The following is a 24,822-nucleotide window of genomic DNA, read 5'->3' on the forward strand; positions in this document are numbered from 1 at the left end:
AACCCACACACTTCGGCTGCCGTTATGATCCTCCAGTGGGCTGGGGACACCAGGGGAGCAGGGATCCAGGTAGGGTGACCAACTGTCTGGTTTGCCTCGGACTAAGGGGGTTTTAGGCTGTGGGACTTTCAGATTTAAAACTGGAAAACCCCAGGCAAACCAGGGTGAGTTGCTCACCCGAGACCCGGTCTCTTTCCTGGCATCTGCCCCGTCGGCGACGGTGTGCGCTATGAAGGCACTAGCACCGCAGGCCCTGATTGCAGCCGCCAGACAGCCACCTGCTCCAGAAGCCCCAGCCCACCCTCTGGCCACGGTGCCACAGCTGGTGGTGAGAGTGGCACTCACGTACCCCTTACTCACTCCTGGCAGCCTCCAAATGGGAGCCCTGGGAGTGAACTATTTGTTCGACCTATGTTATGTTTCTCAAATTGTAGATTAATTGCTAACATTTTTAAAACAGATTTTACAGAAAAATCTGGATTTCTGCTTCCCTGGAAAAATCTAGGGCCCTCATTTCTTCCGGGTGCTTTAGGGCGCACATGGTGCTGTTCACCACAGCCTACCTGCCCGTGTCAGCGACTGATGTCACCAGCATGGCCCCTAGAGGCACGTGTTTGCTGCCCCACCCTGCAGACGGCTTGCATGAGGAAGAGTGATGCCAGGGCCCAAGGGGGTGCACAGATGAACCAGGTGTGTGTGCCCCCTTCCTGCCAGGAGCTGCCACTCTCTGTAGATGCAATATAAACTGTCCCCATGTCGTGAATACAAAGAATTCAGAAGAGCGAGATTGTCTATGTAGAGCCTGGTATTCGGGGGACTTCCAGAGAAGCAATCAAGTCAGACCTTAAAAGGGAGGAGAGACAGTGCCTCCCAGACAGAGGCAATGGGGACAACAGCAGAGACAGGTGGCGGTGGGGGTGGAGCCAGCAGCTCTGTTTGACTGGAGCCCACAGCAGAGGGCCATTAACCCACTGGGGGAGACCCCAAAATGTGCTCATTCTCAGAATGGACAGAATCTTAGAAGGGACAGAAACCAAACTCACACCAGATCAAGAGAATGAGCTGACTAGGGCAACTGCCACGTACTGGCAGGGCTGGGTCCAGGTTCCCCACTGGCCCAGGGCACCTCTGGGCTGGCTCCCTCCACCCTTGGGTGGCTCAGCCACCCTGGCAGCAAGGGAGAAACTTGTTCCCACTGGCTCTGTCAGGAAAGTCCCAGGAAGGACACTGCCGGGCCGCCCTCCCCGGAACCAATTACCAAGGCCACAGGAACCAAGCACTTGGTCACCTGGCCTGGGGGCAGGGTCAGCCCACAAGTGTGGGCCTTGTGCAGGAAGGGCTGCCAGACTGTGGCAGGCAATGGCCCAGGCTGCCTTGAATCCTGGCTCTGCCTCCCACGAGCTGTCACCTTCGTCTCCTGGGCCTGTTTCCTCATCTGCAAAGGGATGATACCAGAACCTTCCACCCAGGGCTGAGGAGTCGATGAGCTCATGACTCAGATGCCTGGCATGCAGCTGAGTGCCACGTGTTAGCAAGTGTCGTGACTGTCACTGCAGGACAGTCCTGTGCAGCTATGTGGCAAGGGCACCTGTGACTTTACTGTAAGGGGAGTGAAGAGCCGGGGTGGCAGCAACTTGAGGCGCGCCTTCACTGCTGGAGAAGGACAAAGGCCTGGGGGTGTGGCACCGGGGCCGTGCAGGAGGGGTGACAGGGGCCGCTCTATGGAGGGGTGGCCCAGACCTGTGGCACTCAGGGCTGGAGAGTGAGGGCTAGCAAAGCAACAGAGGGGAGAGGAGACATCACAGGTGACGAGTTAGATTGAGGGGATCGGAAAACAACAGGATTCCTTGGTGGTCTGGGCCTGGGCAGTTAGGAGACTGGAAGCGTCACCAACAGGCAGGGGAACATGAGAAGGGTCAGTGGAGGCCAATGGGAAGGATCAGACGATGTATTTGCTGTTGGAAATGTTGAATTTGAATCTGGGTCCCTTGACTCATCTGTTGGCCCTTGATATGCAAAGTAGCAAGCCAGCCCACCTTTCACCACCAAAGGGTTTGTGGGGGCTCAAGTTAACAGCCGGAAGTCACAACTACTCAACAAGGACACAGCTCATGCCCAGCACAGGGACAAATCGTCAAGTCCAGGCTGGAACCACATGACTGTGCTTGTGTTAGATTCTGCAGGGCCAAGCTCCTGTTCCCCAGGAGGCCGTGGCAGCTGCACCCCACGGGTGGCTTTGAGCCCCTGGGCCCCCACCATTGGCTGACTCCATGTGTGTGTGTGGCCTCCAGCCAGTCTGAAGCCAGTAGGACTGACCCAGCTTGCTCCCCTCCTCTGCTGTGGTAGCAAACCCTCCCGGCAACACGTTCTTCCCAGTGGTGCGCCCCCCAGGCACCCAGATGCTAGGTCACCTAGCATCTGGGGAGAAGGTCAGGGCTGCACACTCAGGGCTGGGGTGTCCAACACAGAAATAGGTACAGCCTAACTCAGGACAAGGTGGCTGAGGGAGAAATCATAGAGAAAGGACAGGCCCCAAGACAGGAGCCTGGGGAAAGGCCCACCCCACAGGCAAGAGCAGAGGAGGAAGCAGTTCCTAAAACACAGGAGCGGTCAGCAAGCAGAAGCCAGCCAGCCCCTCCCGGGGACGTGGGCTTAAAGGTGGCATCACCCCAAATATGCCACTCTGGCACAAGGATAATTTGAGCTGAAGGCAACTGAGAAAAAGCGGACACAGGGTGAACTTTCTGCCTGGAAGGCAGGGTATACACCCCCCTCGTGAAGCTTCTCCTTGTCCACGCCAGGAAGGGGAGAACAGCCTCATCCCCGGAGACAGAGGGCTCTGTGGGGTCTACACAGAGGAGCCTTATTAATAACCCTTACCCACCATCAGCATCCCCCACATCTACCTTCCCACAGTGTACTGCAGCCCAGCCCAGAAACCCCTTTCCCTTTGTCCTCTCTTCTCTACTAACTTGTCATCCTGTGCTAGAATGGTCTAAAAGCTAAGTCTAGCCATTTCTTTAGGGGTTTTCTCCCTCTACACCAAGCCACATAAAACTTTTTTGAGACAGAGTCTCACTCTGTTGCCCAGGCTAGAATGTCATTGCATTAGCCTAGCTCACAGCAACCTCAAACTCCTGGGCTCAAGCAATCCTCCTGCCTCAGCCTCCCAAGTAGCTGGGACTACAGGCATGTGCCACCATGCCCGGCTAATTTTTTCTATATATATTAGTTGGCCAATTCATTTCTTTCTATTTTTAATAGAAACGGGGTCTCACTCTTGCTCAGGCTGGTATTGAACTCCTGACCTTGAGAAATCCTCCCACTTCGGCCTCCCAGAGTTCTAGGATGACAGGCATGAGCCACCTCGCCGGCCCTAAAACTTTTAACATTGAATTTAAATGTCAGTTTAGTTCACAGGCCCAGCCACTGATCCTGCGGCTAAAAGTGTTCTTCCTCCCCTACCAAGGCCCCTCACAGCCCACCGTGTTAGATGGATGAAAACCGGGTAAGCAGGAGCACGCTGGGGAAGGCAGTTGACAGACAGGGGATGGAGAACACACAGTGGTCAGGACAGCGGGGCGGCTGTGTGTAGGGGACTCTTCGGTGTTGAGAACTAAGGTCTGACAGTCATAAACTCACCCCCAGAAAGTCTGGCACTTCCTCACTCAGCAAATCACCCGCCCACTGCCTTCTCCGTTATACGTTAAGTGGGCGTCTAACCACCACCTTTTTGATGTGTGCTCTGCCGGGAGACTCCGGCCAGTAAGCAGCGTCCTGCTTAAATAACCAATTAGGCTGAGCCAAGAGCCAGCAGGGCAGTGTCCTAACGTCTGAGCCCAGCAGGGGCTTGGCTAAAGGAAGGCCAAGTCCTGGCAGCCCTCAGAAGGGACACTGTGGACTCCATCCCATGGTGTGGTGGGCACTGTGTTGGGCTGTCCTGATCTCCTCCAGTGAAGGACTTGTCCCCACAGCTGCTGGGAGTGCTGTCGGTGGACAGCCCTCAGCACCAGCCCCGTCAGAGTGCCCCACCCAGGGCTGTGCCATCCTGTCCGCAGCAGCCCAATCCCCTGACTGCGCCCAACCTGGGGCAACTGGAGCACCAGAGCTCCGTGGGGCACGGCTGTCACTGGGCCTGCAGCACAGCCTCCACCTGTCCCCCTGCCCTCTCTGGCTTCATTCTCCTCCTCCTCACAGGGCACGACCCCAAATACACATCCTGTGCACAAAGCCTGTGTTCTGGGAGCCCCAAGATGCCACCATAGGCTGTTGATTTTTCCTGAGATGTGTACGTCCAAGTTTCTGCAGGAGACCCACATATTCGAACCATGGAAAAAGTTTAAAGATTTTTAAAAAAGTAATCTCTCTTTTTCGTAAGAAAGAAGTTTGGGGTCACTTTGACAATGGTAAAAATTGTAAAACTTTGCTGTTTTTACTTGCTTTATAAGGAAAATATCCTTATATTTGGTCTGTGGGTATGTGGCTAATTGGTTAAAATTACTGTGTGGCTGTGGTTCATGTTACAGGTGTGGGTGAGGTACAGTTTCTGTCAAGGAAAAGGGCGAGTCTGGAACAAAGCAGTCACCTGTAAGGGCAAGTCCCACGGAGGAAGTGACGGAGAGCAAGGGTAAGCTCAGAACTTATGCACACAGTATTTAAGTGAAACACGAGGAGCTGTCCAGACCAAGGGCATTCCTTAAGGCGACTGGATCTTGCTGACTACACCTGGGGATCTGAGGGACACTTGAGAGAAGGGGCAGTTCACAATATAACCTGAGATGCCACTGTTGAGCTGACCCAGGCTGGGAAAGTGTCCCTAGGAAGCTCTTGGCAACAAGGACGGGAGGACAGAGGGGCACAGACCCTTCCTTCACCTGAGGTCACTGCCAGAACCGAGCAGCAGGGCAATGCTGCTCTCTGGGACTCAGATGACAGCAGGCCCAGGTTGCAGGAAGGACCCAGCCACCGCAAAGGCCTTCGGGGATCGGGGCTGGCTTGAGGGAATCTCTGGACAGGCAGTAAGCACTGACCTTGCACCTGGAAGCAAGTTGGCCCACCCTGTGGCACCCTAAAAAAGTGGACACTGTGACTTTAGTCTCCAAACCTCAGTTTCCTCATCTGCAAAATGGGTTTTCCATTTGTCTCACAGAGATGCTACGATCAGTAACGCATACTTTAAAGACAGCATTTAACAGCAGACATATGACAAATGTCAGTTTTCTTCCTTTGCTGGGGTTTTATGTTGTCTGTGCACTGGATAGGTGTCTCTTAACTGAAAGTTTTGGAAACTCAAGGTGTAGGAGCTCAGGCACAGAGCTGGGTCAGGAAGGGCTAGGAAGAAGCTGGCTTTGGGGACGACTGGAGTCAGGACTCAATGCAGTCAGGACTGTCCCCATGGCCTATCTCATCTTCCTCCCATGGTGCCTCAGCCTCTCCTCCAGGCTTCTGCTCCTCACAGGAACACAGCTCCTGGAAGCTCCGGGCCCACAGGCTTGCAAGACCGGAGTAGAGAGGGCTCGGTTTCCCCTGTTCCACTCTATCAGTCAGCGGGGAAGACTGCTGGCCCAGCCCGGAACATGTGTAGAGGTCGGCCTCACCCACGCTCCTGGCACCTCTCAGAGCAGCCACTCTGCCCCACCCAAGCCACACTCCTTCCAGAGAGGGGAAGAGGGACTTGAGGCAGCCCGTTTCTCCTGGCTCCCCTAAGTCCCCCACTGCAGGTGGCACTGCCCTAACCTCAATCTCTGTTTCTGAAGGTTCCCCAGCAGATAAAAGCTGCTTTTCCCACAATAACAGGCCCGGACCCCAGATGGGGTCTGATGTTTGCCCGAGGCCACGCAGAGCCCACTCCTAGGCTCTGGGCCCTGGGGCATGCCCACCCACTACGCATGAGCTCATCTGTGAATGCTCTGCACACGGCCAGAACCTTCCTTTAACCACATGCTTTAGAAAGGGCCGAGGCATCCAGGTCTCTCAGTACCCCACCCCCACGCCCGTACCTCCACCGACTAAAAGCTATTCCTTTGCATCTCTGAATTTCAAATGTCAACCAAGGAGGAAACAGGATTCACCCCAGAATCTGGTTTTGCTACTAACCTATATTTTATTAGTACTTTTCAAAATGCAGTTTTTGGTGAGGAAAACACCTCCGACAGATGGGCTCCAACATACTGAGTCTGAACAAGACGAGCAAGGTCCTCAAACAAGAGATGGTTAGGGTTCCTCCAGCCACACATGGAGGTGGCGGGTTGCCTGCCCCTGCGTGAGGTCCTGGGCCTTTGTCGCCCAGCCGGGGCTTGCTGGCCTCAGCACTTCACATTCTGCTGTGGTGGGAACAGACAAACGGAGACAGGGACACCCGAAGAACAAGGCCCACATCCGAAACTTGGAGGTGGTCAGTGCAGGCCGTCCAGGTGACCCCGATGCAGCAGTGGAGCAAAACGTCACTCAGCACAAACGCCACGGGAGGGACAGGAGGGAGGAGGGTAACCAGGAAAGGGAGCAGAGTGGAGTGAGCAGGATCAGTGTCTCCTCCCCCGAGGCAGGTGGCCAAGCTCAGAGATTTCCTGGGCGACTAGGCGGAGGGGAATGAAAACGCCCCGTGCTGTCACCCGCTCCTGTTACCAGAACAGGAACCCAGGTTGGGACGCTGTGAGAAAACAAGGCTGGAACAGAGAAGTTCAGATGGGGTGAGGGCGAACAAAGGCCTCTCTGTCAGAGAAATGTCCCTGGCGCAGGGTGTGCTGGGCCACAATGGGGCTTTCTTTGGCCATGGCAGCCCGGCCAGCCCAAGGGGCAAGGAGGGTGTCTGGGCTGCAGCAGGCCAGGCAGAGCCTTTTCCTGCCAGGGAAGAGCAGCTCCTGGCCAGAGCTGAGGCAAAGGGAGTGGGTAGACACCCAACGACCATCCCCATGGCAACCGTGACCATGGTGCCTGAAAGCTCTGTCTGGTTGCTATGCAATGGCCGGCCCAGTGACGTCAGTCAATTGAATCTGGTTCCCAAGGCAACTGGCCAGGAACTATTTATGCGGAGGAGGAAAAGTGTTCCAGGCTGTGCCGCAGGCAGGGCCCCCCTTTCAGCCCTCTCTCCCCCCCCACTCCGGCCTGGGAGGCTCCTGGACCTCCGGGCTTTGTCCTGTTTCTAACCGCATTCCGGGGCAAACTGCCCGAAGGGGCCTCTGGACCCACACCGCCACCCTCGCTGGCACACAGTAGGCCTCAGGACAGCATTCTCATGGGACAGTGGGCATCTGCTGCCCTTTCAGAGCTGCCAGACGCCTCAGCACTCAGAATCCCTTGTCAGACTCTGACATCGAGCGCCTGGACGGACACCTGTCCTCGGTGCCCGGTGAGCAAATGAGCTACATAAGTTTTGGGCCGCAATGCTGAAATGAGAGGCCACTTGTTCAAAGTAATTTGAGGGACTGTGTAGGAAACAGGCCCCGGCCCTGCCCAACAAGGGTGAACTGCGAGAGCACAGAAGTGCCAAATACACAGGTAAACGGAGGCAGGAGACATCAGTCACAGAGGACAGAATATAAGGTTCCAACCTGGAGTGGAGAAAGGTGAGGAACAAGATAGGACAGGAACAGAAAGACCATCAGATGTACAAAGGTAAAGCAGTCACCTAACTTTGGGCCTGAGAGCTGGCCGGGGCCAGCCAGTCTCGGTGGCTCAGGACTCGGGGGTTGGGGACTTGGTCTTAAACGTAGGTGATGCAGTCTACCCTGGCCTCTCCCAGGCTCTTCCCTCCTGATAGTGTCCTGTCACTGCAGGGGACTATCCAGGTCCCTCACAATCTGTTTCCAAGGAGCCACCAGCTGCCCCATCCCAAGAGGCCAAGCACCAACATCCAGCCCAGCAGCCACAGCACACTCTGCCTGTCTGGCCGAGGAAGTGCAGCGTCTCTCCTCAACAGCCAGTGGCCGCCGTCTGCACGCTCACCAGGCGAGTGGCATCTCTGGAAGAGCAGCCTCCAGCCTGGCTTTCCAGGGCAGTGACTCTCCAGTCAGATCCGAGGCTGGGAAAAGCATCCGGCCCAGGGGTGGGAGCCTCTCCATGGTGGAAGCTGCATTAACTTAGCTGTAATCAAACAAAGCCACAATCAACAAACTTCACTTAAATATACTTTAAAACGTACATTATTTTATAAAAATGTACCATGTACTAAGTACCATGTACTTAGTAATTTGAAAAAATGAGAACTATTTGTTAATTTTAAAGTTAACTAACCTTTTAAAGACTTTGTTGTGTCTGCTTTTTGTTGGCAAGCATTTGAATATCTGGTTGCAGCATGGAGGTCCCCAGTTTCAGTTGATCCTCTAGAAGGGCATCAGTCATTTGTGACCTTCAGGGCGTCTTGGTTTGGGTTAGGTAGGGGAATGCAGATTTGAAGCAGTTAAGTGGTTGGAAAGCAAGAAAGCATTTTCAGCCATGTAGCTGAAGGTGTGGATTTTTCTACTGCATTTTTCCATATTTCAACTGGATCTTTCTTAGCCTCAATGACTTTATTTATTTTTTTTTTACTTAAAATGTCATCTACTGAGACCTCAATCAATTCCATCTGTAGTTCTTTAGGTGCCTTGGTGACATCAAGGTGAGGCTGAAATGCTAATTTGATATCATGATTCTCAAAGTCGGTGAACCTTTCACTGTATTCTCCAATTAACAGGTCTGTTACAGCTACGTATTCTTCAAATTATGCCCATATATCATCCCGCTCATCAATGACCTTTGCTAATTGGTGAAAATGCTCATCTGAAATTTCCTTCTAAAGAAGTGTTTTGAAAAAGGATAGTTTTTTTTTTTCAAGATACTTGGAATTTTTGCTACATATCATGTGTAGGCTTAGTTTTACCTTGCAAAGAAATATTCAAGTCATTTTGATTTGACATGATATCACAAAGAAATGTTGCATCCTATAGAAATCTTTTTTCAATAATTCACATTGCTGATTCTGTTCTTCACAAAATTTAACTATCTGTTCTCTCAGAGATAAAATTTGGCTAACACCTATCCCTGCAATAGCCAATGCACTTTAGAATACCACCGCAAATTTACACTGAATAGCTCATTGTTCAACTCTAGTATGTTATGAACTTGATGATGTCGTGTTACACTTACACAAATCTAGTTAACAATACTTATAATGTGCTGCAAAATGTCATTTAAAATAGTAGCTTTAGCAGAGATTTTGCTGATGTAAGATACGATGAAAAGAAATGAGAGCATCTGGATCTGTTAATACTTTTTTTTTATCTGTGCAATAAATCCTCATATTTTCCTATCACAGAAGATGCACCATTTGTACATACATTCACTAAATTTACCAAATTCAGTCCAATTTCATGACATTTATCTGGAAAGTTGCTGAAGATATCTATTCCCTGTGTTCTAATCCCAGCAGTGCCCAAAGTAAATAATTCTTCAGAGGAAAATCTTCTGTTTTGAGCTGAATAAAGTATAAAACCTGCACTGAGTCAGTAGTATCAGTTGATTCATCCAAGCGATTGAACAATATATATTTTCCTTTTGAAGTACCACATGAAGTTGTTCTATTAAGTCAAGGGCTAATTAATTCATGCTGCCAATCAGTTATGGTTCTCCTTGAAAGAGGCAGTTGTTTGTATTTAAACGTTATTGGGCTCTAAGCATCCTACAACGTCTTTGACAATGCAGTCATTCACAATTTCTACATCACTGAATGGCTTCCCTTTTCACTGGAGTATATAAACTACTTTATAAGTTGCTTCAGTGGCATTATTTCCAGGTCTTATTGCTGCCTGATAGAACTGTCTTTGCAGCCAGGCATGGTGGCTCACGCCTGTAATCCTAGCACTCTGGGAGGCTGAGGCAGGCAGATCGTTTGAGCTCAAGAGTTCGAGACCATCCTGAGCAAGAGCAAGATACCACCTCTACTAAAAAAAAAATAGAAACTAGCTGGACAACTAAAAAATATGTATATATATATAAAAAAAATTAGCCGGGCATGGTGGCACATGCCTGTAGTCCCAGCTACTTAGGAGGCGGAGGCAGGCAGATCGTTTGAGCTCAGCAGTTTAAGATCAACCTGAGCAAAAGCGAGACCCCATCTCTACTAAAAAAATAGAAAGAAACTAGCTGGATAACTAAAAAGTATATATATATATAAAAAAAATTAGACGGGCATGGTGGCACATGCCTGTAGTCCCAGCTACTTGGGAGGCTGAGGCAGGAGGATTGCTTGAGCCCAGGAGTTTGAGGTTTCAGTGAGCTCTGATGACACCACTGTACTCTATCTACCCAGGGCTACAAAGCAAGACTCTGTCTCAAAAAAAAAAAATAAAAAAACTGTCCAGCTGTGCAACTATTCACAAATTCTACTTCAAATATTTTAGGTCATCATGTATGAAATGTCTGATTTCAAATCAAAAGTGTAGCTTATTATATTTCAAACAAGAAGCAGTAAAATTAATCAAAGTATGCACCTAAACTATCAACACAATTTTGCCATCTTGACGGTAGCTTGCTTATGCCAGCAGTGAAGAAGCCTGGAGAGCAAGTACCAATAAACTCTCGAAAGGCATTTTCCACAGCCTGTTGAGAACCGAATATTTTTCCTTCCAAGTATCGGTCCAAAGCCTGGAAAAAATGGTAGTCAGTTGGTGAAAGGTCTGGTGAATATGATGGATGACAGACAGTTTCCAAATCCAGCTCCTGTAGTTTGAGCAGCGTTCTTTGTGTGACATGTGGTCGAGCGTTGTCTTGCAAGAGGATTGGTCTGTCTCTATCGACCAATCTCGGCTGTTTAATCGAAAGCATCCTCATCATTTCATCCAACTGCTTGCAGTAGACATCTGCTGTAATCAACTGACCAGGTTTCATGAAGCTGTAATGGATAATACCAGCGCTGGACCACCAAACAGACACCATTAGCTTTTTTTGAGGATTATGCAGTTTTGGACTGTGTTTTGGCACTTCATCTTTATCCAACCATCGTGCTGAACGCTTGCGATTGTCAAAAAGAATCCATTTTTCATCACATGTAATAATACGATGTAGGAATGGCTCACCTTTATGTCGTGACAGCAAACAAAGGCAAGCTTCGAGACGATTTCTCTTCTGACGCTCACTTAATTCATGCGGAACCCATCTATTCAGCTTCTTTACCTTGCCAATTTGTTTCAAATGGTCCAGTATTGTTGGAATACTAACGTCAAACCTTGCTGCTAACTCACGTGTAGGTTGAGATGGATTTGCTTCCACTACAGCTTTCAGCTCATCATTATCTACTTTGGTCTCAGGTCGCCCACGTGGCTCATTTTCAAGATTAAAATCACCACAACGGAACTTCTCAAACCATCGACGTACTGTGCGTTCGTTGGCCACATCCTTCCCAAACACTTCATTTATATTTCGAGCTGTCTGTGAAGCATTGGTTCCATGACGAAACTCATATTCAAAAATAACACGAATTTTTGACTTATCCATGGTTTCACAAAAATTGCTCTAAAAAAAAAAATTTGAAAGATAATCACAAGCCAAAACATGTGTTTGCAAGACTCAGGATGTACTTTCACAATAAAAATAAAACAAGAAGTGTCAAAGTGAAATGTCAGACATTAACTCTCAAACTTAGTACTTAAGGAAATTGGACATTTCATACTTAATAACTATAGATACAGTATACGCTATCAAAAGCTGATAACAAACTGGAACACTCAACCCCCATAAACTCTCACCAAACAGCCACATGTAGTAGTGGTGCAGTCAGACAGAGGAACTTAGAACTAAATCATGAGTGTAGCAGCTGTCAAGTTAGCCCTTATGGCTTACTAATGTTCTAATTGTGCCAGTCAATCTAGTAGGATTATTTTGTTGAAATTTATATTATTCTTTGGTATTTTAAATGCATTCATTTTAAAAATAAAATAAAAATCTAAAAGATGGACAAAAATTTATTAATAAAAATGAAAGGATTTGTTCTGTAAAATTAGGATTCAGTCAAAAGGCTGCACTCAAGGACCAAGAGGGCCACATGTAGCCTTAAGGTTCCCCATCCCTGAGTCAGACCCTACCTCATCATCTTCAGCTGCCCGTTTGCCTGTGGCAGCCTCAGCTTCCTCATCTTCATCTCCATCCTCTTCTTCACCTGGAGAGAATCAAGGACCAGGTAAACACCACACTGCCCTCCTACTGTGGCTCCCTGGAGACTCTCCCAGGAACAGATATGTCAGGGTGGATTGTCCCTGGACTTGCCTCTGCTGCCCCCCAAACTGCACAGGTCAGGCACCCACACCCACCCATGTACTTGTCACAGTGCCAGGGCCCAAGTGGCCTCATGGGCAGAGGCCAGCCCAGCAGATAAGTAGTCAGAGGCTTTCAAAGCTCCCAAGGATCATCCAGTGGCAGAGCAAGCGTGTGGGTGGAGTGTGGGCGGGTGTGTGGCACAGCTCCATGTCACTAGCCCAAAACAACGGAGGCCCTGACTCCACAGGTGCAAGGCCACTGTTCCCAGGTACCACGGTCCCTCCCCAGGGAACCCCCCATCCCTTCCCCTACTGCCAGACAAGGCTACTCACCATCACCTTCTTCCTCTTCCTCCCCACCTTCTTTCTCTTCTTCATCTACCTCATTGTCAGCCTCCTGCTCCCCATTTTCCTTGTTCTCCTCGACAGAACACACACCCAGCAGTTAACTAGCTGGCCCGGGGCTAGAGAGCACAGCTGTGCCCCCCACCCCCTCACCCCTCCCTCCAGGGCTGCCTGATGCTTCCAGAGCACCTAAGAGACCCTTCCAACCAAGGTCCAGTGGCAACCCTGACACCACAACTGCCCAGGGCCTCGGTCTCCTTTCCCGCCCTGGGCCAAACCCAAAATCAGATCAGGAAACACTTCTTGGCCACTCACAGCGTTCCCATTGGCAGGGGCGTCTTGTCCATTCTCTGCCTCCTCCACAACTTCCTTCTCCTTTAAGTCCTTCAAAAGGGAAAAGGGAACCAGTGAGTCTTCTGAGCAGTCCAGGGCAGGCAAAGGGGCTGAGGACTAGAGACGAAAGGCTGATGTGTGCAGCCAAAGCTAAGGGTCCCGTGTTAGTCCAGGTGTGATGGCTCACGCCTATAATCCTAGCACTCTGGGAGGCTGAGGCGGGCGGATTGCTCAAGGTCAGGCATTGGAATCAAGCCTGAGCGAGACCTGTCTCTACTAAAAATAGAAAGAAATTAATTGACCAACTAAAAATATATATACAAAAAATTAGCCGGGCATGGTGGGGCATGCCTGTAGTCCCAGCTACTCGGGAGGCTGAGGCAGGAGGATTGCTTGAGCCCAGGAGTTTGAGGTTGCTGTGAGCTAGGCTGATGCCACGGCACTCTAGCCTGGGCAACAGAGTGAGACTCTGTCCTCTGTTTCAAAAAAATAAAAAGCTAAGGGTCGTGTGTTACCGAGTCTGGAAGGATATCGGAGTTTGTGGTCAGATTCCCCACGATTTCCCGACCCTCAAACACAGACTAGAACGGGCCCACGTGGGGCTCCCGCTACTCCCTCATCTTCTTAGGAAAGGAACCATGTGGCACCACAGCCCCAAACCCGTCGGGCCGGGCAGGCGAGATGCAGACACTCCCACAAGTCGTCACAGGCCGTTTCCACCCAGGGGGCGCTCCGCCCCCCACCCCCTCCGGGAGGCGGCAGGTACGCCTGTCAATCAGGCGCTGGAGGGCGGGGCCTGGCACGGCGGGAGAACTCTGATGGGTGGACTAGCCTGGGACGGGCAGGCGCGGGAGGCCACCTGGCCAGCCAGAGTCCCTCACGGCCTGGCTCCAAGTCCAGGCCCTGGCACGCGCAGGTCTCTGAAGAAACCCAAACCGCGCCGATCCCCACATCCCGCTGTCCCAGGAGGACGCAAACCGTTGCCTAGAAATGGGTGCAGCCGCAGGCGACCTGCCCTATGCCCAGGGCCCGCCACTGCCTGGACCGACCGGCTGTCCCCCCACTCTCGCCGTCCGCACAGCGGCTCCGTGTCCTCAGACTTCGCCTCGGAGCAGACCACGAAGGCAGGGCAGCTCCGAGTACCCCAAAGCCCCGTAACTGTTTCCACCTGGCACACCCAAGCTGTCTGCCAACACAAACTGGAGTCCAGTGGCCCAGGTTCAGGGAGCCACTCGCCCAGTGAGTGGCCCTGGGCCACCTCTCACTGTGTTCCTTCCGGCCATTCTGGCCCCCAGGCTGGGAGCCACCCAATCCAGCTGCCTGGCAGCCAAGACCCAAGGAAGTGGGTGGGGGTGGGGAGGCCACAACATGCAAGCCCACAGCCACCACCTGGCAGGCCTTGTGTGGGCCTCTGTGGGCACCACACGCAAGGAGCGCATGGCCTAGGGCCACCAAAGGCATCCCTGGGCCTGGGGACTTGGGGCCGTGGGCAGTGCTGGCCTTGCTGTCAAGTCTGACTCGGTTCACCCGTCTTTGGTTCCCAGTGCGGATGAATGGGTAGGGGTACCAAGCCAATGGCATGTCAGTCACATACACACACAAGCAGCTTCATTGCAGGATAGAAGGAAGCTTTACCAAGCAAAAGCCCGTTCTGGGGAGGAACAGGTCTGCTCTGGGCTTGGAGGAGATCCTGAACATAATGAAATTTCTCCTTTTTATGTTGGTTCCCCAATTTTACGATATGCTGGGAGTGGAACATTCATGATTTTTCTGAGAAAGGGTGGAGAGTTATCAGAATTGGTACCTCCGCACTTTTTGTCCCTGTATGGCTGACTCCAGAACCATCATGGTGCCAGGTTTGAACAGATGGCAGGGGTGCGAGCTCTCTGCCGGCTTAGTTCCTGTCAGAACCACATTTCCAAGGACTCTGACAAGCCGGCCTCACCGAAGAGAATAAAAATGGAAAAAGCTAACACGGCCACTCCACACCTGTTTCTGTTATCAGCTGACAGCCATAACTATTCTTTCTTTTTACCTCCTAATAAAACCACAAACCCTTATCCCAGTGCTTCTCCCTTCCTTCTCGCATGTCGCACCCCTCCCACCTTTGGGAAGTAAACTTTCTTTCTGTAAAACTATTCTAATCTTTAAAGTAAAATAAACCTTTTACTTAAAAACTATCCTAATCTTTATGTTGAGAAATCTTTCTCCACCCACATACAAATGCACACTCTTAACGTTTTGGTGGCCTGAACAGGGACTTCATTTTTCTATCCCTGGTACATGGAAGTTAAGTCCCTTCTCTGCCTCCATACAAAAAGCTCACTATTCTGCTTCTGTCTTGAGGCTGCTCCTTCCCCTGTTCCATTCTCAATGGTCTCATTCAGAATTTGGGGCGTCTATTAGTCTCTGGAAGCGAAGCGGCTATATGCTTGAGGTTGGAAGTGGTAGCTTTTGTCTAGGTTTGGTCTAAAAGGGAAACCCAGTGCCCGTTCTACCACTTAGGGGGTGCGGTAGAGGTATGCTTGCTAACCGCCCTTTCCCCGTGGGGGGCGCTTTGGAGGGCCTTATGCCTCCTCACCGCCCTTATCGGTCTTCACCCAGACCCAGGGATGCCTGGCTATGGGGAAGAACTCGGGGTCTTGGTCAGAAGTCAGGGACGCCTGTTTTCTGGCCAGATCTCTAGGTTCCAGTCTGACTCAAGAGTCAGGGACGCCTGATGTCTGAGCAGAGCTCCAAAGGTCATCTGAGTCAGGGACACCCCCTCAGACCTTTTTTTATATCCACATATGACCATCTCTAAAAAGTCCTTTTCTTTTATTTTGGGCAACAGTCAGCTCCATCTAAAGACTCTGCACTGAGGTGTAAATTAAATAGCCAAGAGATTTGGCTCCAAAAGGGATTTCTTTTTTTTTTTTTTTTTTTTTGAGACAGAGTCTCACTTTGTTGCCCAGGCTAGAGTGAGTGCCGTGGCGTCAGCCTGGCTCACAGCAACCTCAATCTCCGGGGCTCAGCGATCCTACTGCCTCAGCCTCCCGAGTAGCTGGGACTACAGGCATGCACCACCATGCCCGGCTAATTTTTTGTATATATATTTTTAGTTGGTCAATTAATTTATTTCTATTTTTGGTAGAGACGGGGTCTCGCTCAGGCTGGTTTCGAACTCCTGACCTTGAGCAATCCGCCCGCCTCAGCCTCCCAAAGTGCTAGGATTACAGGCGTGAGCCACCACGCCCGGCCCAAAAGGGATTTCTTAATCATACTACTATTCTGCCACTCAATCTTCTATTGGCGCTGGCTTGGCAAGGGCTCTGAAATCCTCTACTTTCAGGCTTTCCTTGAACTTGCTAAACTTCCTGATCTTCATTCTGCCTGCCACATGTCACTTCTTACTCCTGACATCTCTCCCACTGTCTTCGCCTTCCAGATGATTTTTCCCTTTCAGCTGTCCCTCCTGCTTCTTCTCCATCACCACTCTCGCCTGGCTGCACTCACTCTGGCCGGCTGTTCCAAACGCCTCCCCCACCTGTACACTAGTTCCCTCTCCAGGAGGTTGACTGGTCACAGAGCATTGTAAATTACTCAGAGCCAAGATAAAAGTCCAGCCTTTTATCTGTCATGAGTGAGGCCACTTGCTCTTTACTAATTTAGATCCTGACACCAGAGAGGGACAATCCTACCAATATACTTCATCTCCCAGTCAATGCGATATTTGGCAAAAATGCCAAAAACTTGAAAAGGGACCTCCTGTTTCATAAGTGGAACGTTTAAACCTGGTCTTCAAGGTCTTTGATAACAGAGATAAAAGGAGGAAAAGAGAAAGCGGGACCAGCAGTGGGCCCCGAGAGCAGAAAGAAGTTTGCCAGATGGTGGCTACCACTGTAGAAAGAGCTTTTCAGACACAGAGTTACCCTGGGGACTCAGGCAAGAAGACCTCAGGACCATGCTCTTCTCCGGGGACTAAGGCCTGCTTTTGCTGCAACCAGCTAGGCCCCTGGAGTAAGCCGTGCCACAGAAGGCCTCCGCCAACCAACCCTGCCCTCTCTGCAAACGGAGGGGCGCTGGAAGCGGGAGTGCTCTCTCCTTAAAAACAGGGGACTGCACTCACCTTCCGGAACCGATGGGCCCCCCTGAGCCGACATCACCACACCCACATGTCTTCTGGGACTGCTTCAGTCTAACGGCCAGACCCCGGCTTCACAACCAACTTCACTGCACAACATCGAGATGGCCGAGCCTTGAGTAACACTCTCTCTGTCACAGGTAAGCAAACTGATTTTAATAGACACCAGAGCGACTAACTTTACTCTTCCTGAATTTTCAGGGCCTCTATTTTCCTACCCTACCTCCATCATCAGAATGGAAGGCAAAATGCAAACCTATGTGTACTCTACAGCCCCTTGGCTCACTCCTTTTTAATGCTTCCCAATTATCCCTCTACTAAAAAATGATCCGTCGGTTCAGTTAAACACCCAACTCCTTTAACACCTTCTCGGGCTTCCTTTCTCAGGCTCGTGGAAAAAGAATTGACTGAGATTTTACATACAACCTTCTTTTTTCCTTTATCTAGGCCTAATATCCTAACTCTATGCTTTCAAAATATAAATTTAGGGGGAAAGTAAGAGCAGGATAGAGCGTGACTAGTAAAGTAGGAGTCGGGGAGATGCAGAAATGCAACGCATGTAGAAGCATACTTTTGGTAAGAAAGGTTAAACAGGCTGGGCCCGGTGGCTCACGCCTGTAATCCTAGCACTCTGGGAGGCCTAGGCGGGCGGATTGCTCGAGGTCAGGAGTTGGAAAACAGCCTGAGCAAGAGCGAGACTCCATCTCTACTATAAACAGAAAGAAATTAATTGGCCAACTAATATATATATATATAATTAGCCGGGCATGGTGGCGCATGCCTGTAGTCCCAGCTACTCGGGAGGCTGAGGCAGCAGGATTGCTTGAGCCCAGGAGTTTGAGGTTGCTGTGAGCTAGGCTGACGCCACGTCACTCACTATAGCCGGGGCAACAAGCAAGACTCTGTCTCAAAAAAAAAAAAAAAAGGTTAAACAAAACAGAAAGCTTAAGTATGTTGTCAGTGGTCCATGCAAATTGAGATAAGGTTCATAGACAGGAATGTATAAAGAAATGTTTTATGTGATCAAGTGACTATAATTAAAAGGGAAATTTCCTGGTTAAAGCAACAAAGGTTTATGTTCTCAGTTATGGGGTTTGTACAGAAGGAGATTAAAGAATTTATCAGCCACCTTAGGACAAATTATTAAGATGACTAAAATATCATGACACAACAAAAGTCTCTAAGTTCTTTAGCTTAAATGGTTAACAATGTTTATATTTGCTACAACTCTGCAAACTAAATCCAAAAATGTAGTAATTCAATGCCTGTAAGTTAATTTTTTAGCCTCACCTTTGATATTTTGGCTTTTACTCTTATGTTGCCTAAAAAATTTTAAAGAGTTGATGGTCCTTGCTTTATTCAGAACTATTGGTTCTTGTCCTAGGAATTTGTCATTTGGGATCCTAATTTTGATTCAACCACCTATGGCTTTAATAATATCCTGTGGTATATATGGCTTTTAAAGGATCTTCTCCATTGCTTTTTATCCCAAAATTAATCTCAATTGGCTTTTCTGTGCACTTGCAAAAGCAGAAAACCAACTGTTCTGTTTGTAGATAAGAGAGATTGAGTTCCTCTACTCCAAAGAGAAAGAGCAATCTACTCCCAGCCAAAAGCCACCCCTGGGTGACGGAGGGGCTGGGGATGAGTGGGAGTTGCCTGGGGTGATTCTCAGAGGCACGAGTGACCCTATAATAGGAACCACTCTGCCAACAAAATTAAAAGAAGGCTCAACCAGGAAACACATATAAGAGCTGAACACTCAATGTTTTGAGCCCTCTTAGAAGTAATAGACCCCCGGCCGGGCACAGTGGCTCATACCTGTAATCCTAGCACTCTGAGAGGCTGAGGTGGGCGGATTGCTCGAGGTCAGGAGTTCAAAACCAGCCTGAGCAAGAGCAAGATCCCATCTCTACTATAAATAGAAAGAAATTAATGGGCTAACTAATATATATAGAAAAAATTAGCCGGGCATGGTGGCACATGCCTGTAGTCCCAGCTACTCAGGAGACTGAGGCAGTAGGATCGCTTGAGCCCAGGACTTTGAGGTTGCTGTGAGCTAGGCTAATGCCACGGCACTCACTCTAGCCTGGGCAACAAAGTGAGACTCTGTCTCCAAAAAAAAAAAAGAAAAAGAAAGAAAGAAATAATAGACCCCCAAAGAGAGAAACTGAGACATGTAAGAGGGTGAAAATGACTCAGTGGTGAAACACTGTTGAGTCCCACCTACAACTGGCATACTCTGATCCACTACACTAAACCCTAGACTAGTATGGCTGCTTCTTTTAAAGAAAAGTGGAAAACAAATACTTCAAAAATTATTAAAAATAAGAATGGCCGGGCGCGGTGGCTCACGCCTGTAATCCTAGCTCTCTGGGAGGCCGAGGCGGGCGGATTGCTCAAGGTCAGGAGTTCGAAACCAGCCTGAGCAAGAGCGAGACCCCGTCTCTACTATAAATAGAAAGAAATTAATTGGCCAACTAATATATATAGAAAAAATTAGCCGGGCATGGTGGCGCATGCCTGTAGTCCCAGCCACTTGGGAGGCTGAGGCAGAAGGATTGCTTGAACCCAGGAGTTTGAGGTTGCTGTGAGCTAGGCTGATGCCACGGCACTCACTCTAGCCTAGGCAACAAAGCGAGACTCTTGTCTCAAAAAAAAAAAAAATAAGAATGACCCCACTGGACAACCCAGTTGGTTTATGATGCCTCTATTTATAAGTATTTGTATAAATGGAAGGGTTCAAAGACATGCCATGCTTTCTGTCACTCTAGCTGGTTATGGCCAATCCTTGTGCACAAGTTTTAACTAAAAGATAAATTACATCAAAAAGTTCAGAGCTCAAATGGTCAATCTGCTGCTATAGGGTTAAAATGAAGAGTTTGTTAAGCTCTCTATTTTCTGCCTGCTTAAAACTGCAGTTGCTAATTTACTGGTGCTGAGATAAAGTTCACTAAATCAAGGTTACTTGGAGCAGCCAGCTTCAGCAACAATGTAAATGTTTTAAAAACTCATTTAAAACTAAAGAAAAAGGCTGGGCCTGGTGGCTCACACCTGTAATCCTAGCACTCTGGGAGGCCAAGGTGGGAGTATTGTTCAAGGTCAGGAGTTCAAAAACAGCCTGAGCAAGAGAGAGACCCCATCTCTACTATAAATAGAAAGAAATTAATTGGCCAACTAATATATATAGAAAAAATTAGCTGGGCATGGTGGCGCATGCCTGTAGTCCCAGCTACTCAGGAGACTGAGACAGAAAGATTGCTTAAGCCCAGGAGTTTGAGGTTGCTGTGAGCTAGGCTGACACCACGGCACTCACTCTAGCCTGGGCAACAAAGCGAGACTCTGTCTCAAAAAAAAAAAAAAACTAAAGAAAAAGATTCGTTTTGTCTCCTTATTGATTTATATTCCAGCTTGTCTATACTAGGTCTTATGATTGTTTGAGAAGCTAAGTCTCTATCAAAGAGAAAACATTTTTTTGCCTCTTGAAATCTTTTGATTATCAGTTTAGCTAGATAAATGACTATAATTTTATGGCAACCTGTGATCCTGTTTTGTGACAAGTGTTTTATGCTACATTATTTGATATGGTCAAAAAATTTCTCATATAGTTGCTAAGAGTCCATTTTTCCCCTATTCGAGGCACTAGTTTTTCTTATTCACATTCCACTACATCATACTGTTCAATCACGACCCTGGACACATCCTCGCTAATTCAAGTGCTCTTTTCATGCTTTGTTTTCCACAGTCATGACAGCTACTGAGTAAATAACAAATTTACCTGGTATCTCCAAGATCTAAAACTACTAAATCCCACCTAGCTCAAACCTGTTACTCACTGCCAAAGCCCTGCTACTAAAATATCCCCCTTCTAAGCCCAGGGACTATCTGAAAAGAGATGGGCATGTGAGATTGTAAGGGTCGATTTTCAGAGATGGAAATGAGTTCAGAATCTACATCTCCCTAGGGTGTCTTTGTTCCTTAGCCCCTCTAAACTTATGTATGGTATGGGCATTCTGTTCTCCTGTCCCCTTTCACCTCAGTTTCCACCTTTGCCCTCCATTTGATACCTACCTGCCAGCAGTAAAACTCACTATAGCCATCTTCAACCTCAACCTCTTAATTTTTATGGACTGCAACATTTACAGCCTGGAGACTATGTTTTACTTAAAGATCCCCCAGTACTATAAACTAAGCCCATTCCACCCTTCATAGAGAGTTCCTCTTAAATAATTCTCACTACTCCCACTACAGCTGAGCTTCTGGGGATCCTATCCTGGATTCATCTCTCCCAACTCAAACCTACAGATCCTCCAGAAAAACCTGCTTCCATACACTGCAAACCCCCTGAAAATCCACCAACCTGCACTGCCAGCCCATCACAGATACCAGGCTCGGATTCACTCAACAGAAGCCTCAAAACCATTAGCTTTAATAATATGCTGTGGTATATATGGCTTCTTATCCCCCTTTTCTTCCTATTTATACTTCTCTTGTCGCTCTATGAATGTTGCCACATCCAAGCTTACATAGCAGGCCTCACCTGTCCTTTGCCCATGCTGGGAACCCTAACATTCAAAACTGAAAACTCGTCTCCCCAAGTGTGGCCTCAGTTTTCTTAGTTAACAGATTTCTTGGGGGCCCGAGTGGCTCTGTTTCTGATATTCATATTAGGACCCTACATTCTATCTGATAACATTCATACAAAACCAAATTCAAGCCCTAACTGTTTCTCTTTTTTTTTTTTTTTTTTTTTGAGACAGAGTCTCGCTTTGTTGCCCAGGCTAGAGTGAGTGCCGTGGCATCAGCCCAGCTCACAGCAACCTCAAACTCCTGGACTCAAGCGATCCTACTGCCTCAGCCTCCCAAGTAGCTGGGATTAACAGGCATGCACCACAATGCCTGGCTAACTTTATATATATTAGTTGGCCAATTTCTTTCTATTTATAGTAGAGACGGGGTCTCGCTCTTGCTCAGGCTGGTTTCGAACTCCTGACCTCGAGAAATCCGCCCGCCTCAGCCTCCCAGAGTGCTAGGATTACAGGCGTGAGCCACCGCACACAGCCAAGCCCTGTTTCTCTACAGTGAAACACCCATTCTGCTTCTAATCTCACTTTTAAGACCACACTCTTTTCAACCCCTCCCCCTTCATGACCCTCAGATGGACTCTCCACAGGGACATCTCTACCTCCCTAAGCCAGTAGGAAAAAGTTACCGGAGATGCGACCTCTGTCCAAGTTCCCCTGTTTCTGAGTTCACTAATAAAGAATTTTAATTTTGGCCAGGTGTGGTGGCTCACGCCTGTAATCCTAGCACTCTGGGAGGCCAAGGCCGGCGGATTGCTGGAGGTCAGGGGTTTGAAACCAGCCTGAGCAAGAGCGAGACCCTGTCTCTACTATAAATAGAAAGAAATTAATTGGCCAACTAATATATATAGAAAAAATTAGCTGGGAATGGTGGCACATGCCTGTAGTCCCAGCTACTCGGGAGGCTGAGGCAGGAGGATTGCTTGAGCCCAGGAGTTTGAGGTTGCTGTGAGCTGGGCTGACACCATGGCACTCACTCTAGCCTGGGCAACAAAGTGAGACTCTGTCTCAGAAAAAAAAAAAAAGAATTTTAATTTTAACCAAAAAGAGTAGGGGGATGAAAGGATGGCCTCGTTAATAAACTACCTAACAAGGAAAGACAAACTATCAAACGGAAAAGTAAACGGAATAAACTCACAACACATAATTATCCCTTTGAAGAGAAAGATCACAGCACAACTGCCCCTTTGTTTGATCAAAGGGCTTAAATTGTTTTTGAAAGTTTTTTCTACATCCTTGAAGAACCCTGAACAGACAGTAGGGATGCAGCTTTCCACGTCATTTCCTGCCAGAAATACATTTCCAAGCTGGCCTAGCAAAAAAGAAAAAAAGAAAAAAGCAAACACTGCTGCTTCATACCTGTTTTTGTTATCAGCTGACAGCAATAACTATTTTTTCTTTCTCTTTACCCCCTAATAAAAACGCCAAATCACTTATTCCAGGGCGGACACTTCTTTCTCGTGTGTCGAGCCCTTCCCATCTTTGGGACATAAAATAAACTTTCTTTCTTTAAAACTACCTAATCTTTTTTTATTATTTCAGCATATTATGGGGGTACAAATTTCAAGGTTACAGATGATGCCCTTGCCCCCCCCCCACGTCAGAGCTTCAAGCGTGGCCATCCCCCAGACGGTGCACATCTCACTCGTCACGTGCCGGTCCCCTCCTCCCCTCCCACCTGCCCAATACCCGATAAATGTTATTCCTGTGTGTCCACTTAGGGGCTGATCAGTTAATACCAGTTTGCTGGTGAGTACGTGTGGTGCTTGTTTTTCCATTCTTGGGATACTTCACTTAAAACTATCTAATCTTACGGTAAAATAAGCTTTTTACTTAAACCGACCCTACCCTTTGTTGAGACATCTTTATCCACCCGCGTAGGAATTCACGGCCCGGCAAGCGGGCTGCGTGGGGGCCGCGCCCTGGGGCGGGAGGGCTCCGCAGCGGGGGAGCCCCAGCGGCCTCGGGGCAGCCCCGCCGGGCCCGGACCCGAGGGCGCGGCGCCGTCAGCCTCACCTCAGAGGTGGTCTCGGCGCTGGTGTCCACGGGAGCGTCGGCCATGGTGGGGCGCGCCGGCGATGCAGGGGGCAGCCACGCAAGCGCGGGTTCGGGGACCCTGGCGGTCAAGCTGCGGAGTCCGCGGCGGCGGCGGCGGCGGCGGGGAGGTGGCTGCGGCGAGCAGGAAGCCGGCACCGGGACAATGCAAAGATGGCTTTTCGCAGCAGCCAGAACCGGTCCTATAGACTAGTGGACCGGACTCTGGCTCCATTGCCCGAACCCTATTGGGTGAGCGCAGGGAGCAGGCGCTCGCTGATTGGCTCGATTCCGAACAATGGCCAAGCGGGCTTAAAGCGGCAGAGCCTCTCCGCATCCCGCTCTGCGCGGCCGCCGCCGCACTGTCGTTCTAGCTAGGCCTGAGATTGCGGGTTCTCAACCGCGCGGGCCCGAGGACGCGGGGGAGGGGGGGAGCGCGGGGGAGGGGGGACGCGCGCTCCCGCCGCTGTTTTGCAGGGGCTGCTGACGCAGAAAGCCAAAGCGCGGCAAAGCTGCCCGCCCGGCGCCCCCTTCCTCCCCTCCCCGCGGCTGCTCGGGTGGAGGGGGAGGGAAGAGGAGCGGGCGAGCGCGCACGACGGCTGCCAGCGAGGGGGAGGGCGCGGGGCCCCGCGCAGTGTCACCCACCAGCGCCTGGGCACCTCCGACCAAGAATTGCGCCGGTGCTAGTGGACGGTACCGCACGACGTGCAACAAGGTCATGAAGCCAAGACCCGCGCACCTCAGGGCGGGCGGCCGGTCCCTCATCCCCGGCCCCCCAGTCCCAGGTGCTTCCGGAGGCGAGTGACCCCAACGCCCACCACCAACCAGTTCCAAGGTCCCCTGGTTGGGCCAGTCGACAAGTGGGCACTGCGCCAAACACACACATTTGGGGATTCCTGCAGCCGGTTGAGGGCTCCTGCCCTAGAGCAGGATAGCCTGTGGGTCCCGCGCAGCTCAGCTGGCTGCCACTCCATGGCTTTTGCGCAGCTCAGCTGGCTGCCACTCCATGGCTTTTGCACCTCCACGGCTATGGTCAGCTTTTGCACCAAGCAGTCACTGCCATGGAAGGTCAGAGCACCTTCCTTCCATGGTCCCTCCAGGTCCTTGAGTCTACCCCCCTCCCACTCCACTTCTGGGCCGAGATGACACCTGAACATTGCAGGGTTATTGGCCTACC

The 24,822-nt window shown here is 49.8% G+C and overlaps 1 protein-coding gene across 2 annotated transcripts; it reads right to left on the reverse strand.

Moving 5' to 3' along the window:
- Nucleotides 1–6,083: 6,083 nt before the first annotated feature.
- Nucleotides 6,084–23,899, reverse strand: LOC105869261 (prothymosin alpha). Of its 2 annotated transcripts, none has more exons than XM_076006039.1 (6): nt 23,628–23,899; nt 12,888–12,956; nt 12,561–12,645; nt 12,057–12,130; nt 8,233–11,487; nt 6,084–8,082 (listed from the first exon to the last, which is right to left on the reverse strand). In XM_076006039.1, the coding sequence occupies exons 1-5, from the start codon at nt 23,670–23,672 to the stop codon at nt 10,450–10,452; spliced, it is 1,311 nt and encodes a 436-aa protein (XP_075862154.1). In that variant the 5' UTR covers nt 23,673–23,899; the 3' UTR covers nt 6,084–8,082; nt 8,233–10,449. The 2 variants fall into 2 exon arrangements, with proteins under 2 accessions (XP_075862154.1, XP_075862153.1); XM_076006038.1 differs by having other exon boundaries at nt 12,561–12,648.
- Between the last annotated feature and the right edge of the window lie 923 nt (nt 23,900–24,822).

Source organism: Microcebus murinus, chromosome 8 (genome assembly GCF_040939455.1).
Source record: "Microcebus murinus isolate Inina chromosome 8, M.murinus_Inina_mat1.0, whole genome shotgun sequence".
Classification (NCBI taxonomy): domain Eukaryota; kingdom Metazoa; phylum Chordata; class Mammalia; order Primates; family Cheirogaleidae; genus Microcebus; species Microcebus murinus.

Coding starts and splice junctions, on each gene's coding strand:
- LOC105869261 (XM_076006038.1), bottom strand. CDS start 23,672: ATGGCCGACGCTCCCGTGGACACCAGCGCCGAGACCACCTCTGAG. Junction 12,649..12,887: donor CCCCTGCCAATGGGAACGCT/GTGAGTGGCCAA, acceptor TGTTCTGTCGAG/GAGAACAAGGAAAATGGGGA. Junction 12,131..12,560: donor GGAAGAGGAAGAAGGTGATG/GTGAGTAGCCTT, acceptor GATTCTCTCCAG/GTGAAGAAGAGGATGGAGAT.